The sequence below is a fragment of the Myotis yumanensis genome, unplaced genomic scaffold (assembly GCF_028538775.1).
Source record: "Myotis yumanensis isolate MYYU_CA2020_CCGP unplaced genomic scaffold, mMyoYum1.0.hap1 SCAF_21, whole genome shotgun sequence".
Classification (NCBI taxonomy): Eukaryota; Metazoa; Chordata; class Mammalia; order Chiroptera; family Vespertilionidae; genus Myotis; species Myotis yumanensis.
In genome coordinates this window covers 12,214,230-12,219,670 of record NW_027223772.1, presented here as the reverse complement: position 1 = coordinate 12,219,670, position 5,441 = coordinate 12,214,230, and the positions used below count along the sequence as shown (strand labels likewise).

Sequence of the window (5,441 nt, the reverse complement as noted above, 5' to 3'; positions counted from 1 at the left end):
GCTGTGAGGACCAGCTGCAACTACAGTGGGAGAACTGCTATGCAGGAGATGCCCCTGTGGAGCAAGACATGCTTCAGTAGGGCTTTGGTGCTCACCAAGTCCATCCTTTGAGTGTGTCACTGGTGGATGTAGTCAAGTTGTAATCTGGCATGGTCTGAAGCTGACCATTAGGTGCACTGGTTCTGGGCCTCCCAGGGGGTACAATGTCAGCCACTGCCTGTGCCCTGCCTGAGGCCACCTGGCATGAGCTACAGAGTGACCTGCAGATGGCTGCTACTTATGTTGGGCTTGGAGGTGTCTAGGAGAGGCCAACCTATGAACCTTGCCAGGCTGTTGCTACTCCAGCGTCTGGGGCCACTTACCGAGAGGTATGAAAGCTGAGGCCAGCTGCTGCTTGTTTGAGAGATTTTAGGAAAGTCTGAAGCCTAAGCCAGGACAGTCGTATTTAAAACCCACTGCAAACAGCTTCGGTGGAGCTGCAAATTGGTGGGGCAGGGTCTCAGGGTATCACCAGGGAGGTGGGGTTAATAGTGTGGGCCAGGTTAGTGGAAGCTCAGATATGGCTTCTGTCTGTTGGTTCTGTGGTGGGGGAGGGCTCTGATGAGGAACAATGACCTCTGCCAGCACTTCTGTCTGGGAGAAAGCTGGCCCCCACCTCCAGCCCTCCTACTGGTTTCTGATATCCAGTCTTAAATCTAAGTCTTTAATCCAGTCTCAGTGTGGCTTCTTTAATTCTCTAGTTATAGGGCTTCCATTCAGCCAGATTTCAGGTGGTTCTGAATGATGGTTGTTCTGTGGCTTAGTTGTAATTTTGATATCTAAAATCACACTTATGTTTAAATAAATATTCATAAATTTTTATCTAAATATAGTTAATATACAATATTACTTTTGTTTTGGGTATATAACATAGTTATTCAACATTTGTGTACCTAAGGAACAGATCATCACAATAAGTCTAGTAACCATATGGCACCATATATGGTTACTGTGATATTACTGACTATATTTCTTATACTGCGCATTATATTACCATAACTTATTTGATAACTGGAAATTTGTTCCTCTTATTCTTCATTTTTCCCCCTCCCCCCTACCCTCTTCCCCTCTGCCAACCATCAGTTTGTTCTTCATGTCTATGAATCTGTTTGTTTTGTTTTTTATTTGTTTTATCTTATAGATTCCACATGTAAGTGAAATTATCTGGTACTTCTCCTTCTCCATATGACTTATTTTACTTTGCATCCATGTTGTCACAATGGCAAGATTTCACTTCATTCTGTTTTATGGCTGAGTAATATTCCATTGCATATCCATCTATTGATGAACATTTAGGTTGCTTCCATATCTTGGCTATTGTAAATGATGTTGCAATGAACATAAGTGGGCAAATATCTTTCCAAATTAGTGTTTTAGTTTTCTTCTGATAGATACCCAGAAGAGGAATTGCTGGGTCATATGGTAGTTCTATTTTAATTTTTTTAAGGAACCTCTATATTGGCTTCCATAATGGCTGTACCAGTTTGTAATCCCACCAACAGTGCATGAGGTTCCCTTTTCTACAAATCCTTGCCAACATTTGTTTATTGTCCTTTTGATACTAGCCAACCTGACAGGTGTGAGGTGATAGCTCACTGTGGTTTTGGTTTGCATTTCCCTGATAATTAGTGGTGTTGAGCATCTTTTTATGTGTCTCTTGGCCATCTGCATGTTTTCTTTGGAAAAATATCTACTCAGATCCTCTATCCGTTTTTTAATTAGATTTTTTATATTTTTGATATTGAGTTGTATGAGTTCCTTATATATTTTGGATATTAACCCCTTATTGGATATGTCATTTTCAAATATTTTCTCCCATTCAGCAGGTCATCTTTTAGTTTTGTTGATAGTTTCCTTCACTGTGCAAATGCTTTTTAATTTGGTGTAATCCCATTTGTTTATTTTTGCTTTTGATGCCCTTGCCTGAGGAGACATATCCAAAAAGATATTTCTAAAACAAATATCAAAGAGTTTACTGCCTATGTTTTCTTCTAGGAGTTTTCTGATTTCCAGTCTTAGATGTAAGTCTTTAATCCCATATTGAAATAAAAGTTCAGGATATGATTGATTATCCCAATAGTACCTACATCAGATATTAATAAGAAAACCAGTAATGTCCATTAAGTTTCATCAGTCATTTAGGTAAGTGTGTGTAGGCCCTTGAGCCCAATAGTACCCAGGGCACAGCTATGTCCTATAAGTAAGTCCCAAATGTTTGGGGTTAAAGTACACTTAATCCATTACTTTGTGTGCAGTTGGTGTTAGAAGGTGAAGCATGTTCAGCAGTTGCTTGAACCAGAGCAAACAAGTTGGAGCCACATGACCTTACAGTAGGATATTTTCAGTGATTTGAAACACTTCTGTGCTGTGTATTATTTTGGAACAACCACTGATGTTGGAGTTCCCTCTACTGCATGACAACAGCTATGGGGGTGGGGGAGGGTTTCTTTTATTCTTCTCTCTTCTTATTTCCAGTCTAAAGGATTTATAGGAATGCTCTATCAAACATTGGTTTATAAATCATGATTACCTGTCTTTTCCAAGCAATAACCCTATCAGGAGAATATAAACTCAGATATTTCTCTGGAGGTTATCTTTTTATTTCAATTATAGTTGACATTCAATATTATGTTAGTTTCAAGTGTAGAGCATAGTGGTTAGACATTCATATAGCATATGCAGTGATCCTCCCATAAGTCTAGTAACACCCTGACATTGTACATAGTTTTTACAATATTACTGACTATATTCCCTATGCTGTACTTTATATCCCTGTGACTATTTTGTAACTGCCAATTTGTACTTTTTAAAAAATATATTTTTATTGGTTTCAGAGGGGGAAGGAGAAAAAAAGATAGAAATATCAATGATGAGAAAGAATCATTGATCGGCTGCCTCCTGCACTAGAGATCAAGCCCAAAGCCCAAGCACGTGCCCTGACCAGGAATTGAACCATAACCTCTTGGTTCCTAGGTCTATGCTCAACCACTGAGCCACGCCAGCCAGGTCAATTTGTACTTCTTAATCTCTTCCCCTTTTCATCCAGCTCCCTAGCCCCACACCCACCTGGCAAGCATCAGTTTGTTCTCTGTATCTATAAGTTTGTTTGTTTATATAGTTTTCTGGATTCCACATATAAGTAAAATCACATGGTATTTGACTTTCTCTAACTTATTTCATTTTGCATAATACCATCGAGGTCCATCCATGATGTCACAAATAGTAAGATTTCATTCTTCCTCATGGCTGAGTAATATTCCATAATACTAGTATGATTTTTACCCCCTCTTCTTTATCCAAATCCTGCTCCATCATCAACCCCTGTACAACAGTGTGTCTGCTGTACTCACAGCCATTCCACACAGCTAATCAGCCTGAAAGCCAATACCTCCCCTTAACATACCAATAGCAATCAAGTCTCACCTGCAACAGAATGGCACACACAACCCACACAAGAGACACCCCTGGAGTACCTGGCACAGGTGACATGGAAGACTGCACCACTGGGACCAATAGGACACCTACAACATAAGGCCACTTTACCAAGATCAGGAGATGGAACATATCTACCAAATACCCAAATACAAGGAAATACACAGAGAGAAGCAGCTAAAATGAGGAAACAAAGAAACATGACCCAAATGAAAAAAAACAGGGGAAAAAAATCCAGAGAAAGAACTCAACAAAACAGAGGCAAACAATCTACCATATGCAGAATTCAAAATACTTTGATTAGGATGCTCAAAGAACGTAGGAAAAACATAGATAAACTCAGAACATTAATAAAGAGATAGGATCTTTCTCTTCAATGAGGTGGCAGAGAAGCCTCCCCAGCAGATGCAGAGATGTAGATCTTTGTGAAGTGTGCAGAACCAGTTCAGCCAAGGGTTCAAAAGCCTGAGTGTGGGTGGTGAAAAGATGAAGAAATGACAAAGAGAATAAGATGGGTCTAGGTCAGCTGTGGCCAAATATGGCCCGGGGGGCCGGATCCGGCCCGTTTGAAATGAATAAAACTAAAAAAAAAAAAAAAAAGACCATACCCTTTTATGTAATGATGTTTACTTTGAATTTATATTAGTTCACACAAACACTCCATCCATGCTTTTGTTCCAGCCCTCCGGTCCAGTTTAAGAACCCATTATGGCCCTCGAGTCAAAAAAGTTTGCCCACCCCTGTTCTAGGTGGATCTTCCTGTGCCTGGCAAGCTGAGCCTTTATTTTATAGCCAGAGGTAAACAAGGTAGTGGTCACCATAGTTACAATGTTCTTGTGAGTTTCACTTGTTTTGGCAGCACTTGCTGCACCTCCCACAGCTCATTAGCTACCTAGGAAGGATCTAGGGAGCGTCATAAGGTCAAGCCTAATTATGCTAAGAGGACTGTGCCCTCTAAGCTGGGACTTGTTTGTGGCTTTGCCAACAGGTCTGTCCGAGGCTTAACCCTATAGCCGCGCCCTACAGTGAAGACCCTGACTGGCAAGGCCATCACCCTTGAGGTTGAGCTCAGTGATGCCATTGAAAAAGTCAAAGCTAAAATCCAAGAAAAGAAGGGCATCCCGCCTAACCAGCAGCATATGATTTTTGCTGGCAAATAGCTAGAGGATGGTCACACTCTGACTACATTATTAGAAAAATACCACCTTGTACTTGATGCTTCATCTGTGGGATGGCATCATCGAACCCTCCTTCCACCAGCTTGCCCAGAAGTACAAATGCAACAAGATGATCTACCAAATGTGTTACAGTCAGTTGTATCCTCACGCTATCAACTGCCACAAAAATAAGTGCAGCCACCAAAACAACCTGTGCCCCAAGAAGGTTAAATAAGGCCCCTCCACCAGCTCCTCGACTGCAGGGAAGTCTTCTGCCTGAATCCCAGAACCCTGGGGCCTCAATAAAGTTACCCTTTCATTGACTAGAACAGTAAAGAAAATCAAAAGAAGAGATGGGGAACATAAAAATGGAGATGGAAAAAAAAAAGAATCTATCAAATGAAGAATACAATAACTGAAATGAAGAATACATTAGAGTGAGTCTAGAGTAGATTACATGAAGCAGAGGATCAAATCAGCAATTTGGAAGACAAGGTAGCTGAAAATTGGAACAGCAATAAAGATATAATTTTTTTTTAATGCTGATAGCTTAAGAGACTTCTGGGACAACATCAAGCATAACAACATTCAGATCACAGTGGTACCAGAAGAAGAAGAAAGTATAAGGGATTAAAACCTATTTACAGAGGTACGAATGAAAAATTTCTCTAACCTGGTGAAGGAAATAGACACACAAGTCCAGGAAGTGCAGAGTCCCAAAGAAGATGAACCCAAGAGGCCCACACCAAGATACATCATAAGTAAAATGGCAAAGGTTAATGACAAAGAGAGAATCTGAAATGGAGCAAGATA

General features: G+C 40.4%; 1 protein-coding gene across 1 annotated transcript; it reads left to right on the top strand.

Moving 5' to 3' along the window:
• Positions 1–203: 203 nt before the first annotated feature.
• On the top strand, positions 204–4,863 carry LOC138998961 (ubiquitin-ribosomal protein eL40 fusion protein-like). The gene is made up of 3 exons (XM_070400994.1): positions 204–294; positions 4,498–4,587; positions 4,670–4,863. Exons 1-3 carry the CDS (start codon positions 204–206, stop codon positions 4,861–4,863), a joined length of 375 nt encoding a protein of 124 aa, XP_070257095.1.
• The last annotated feature ends 578 nt before the right edge of the window (positions 4,864–5,441 follow it).

Bases quoted from the DNA above. Each gene is read 5' to 3' on its own strand.
- LOC138998961 (XM_070400994.1), top strand. From the start codon at position 204: ATGTCAGCCACTGCCTGTGCCCTGCCTGAGGCCACCTGGCATGAGCTA. The intron at 295-4,497 runs GTGTCTAGGAGA...CGCGCCCTACAG, and splicing joins TACTTATGTTGGGCTTGGAG to TGAAGACCCTGACTGGCAAG. The intron at 4,588-4,669 runs GCATCCCGCCTA...ATTATTAGAAAA, and splicing joins TAAAATCCAAGAAAAGAAGG to ATACCACCTTGTACTTGATG.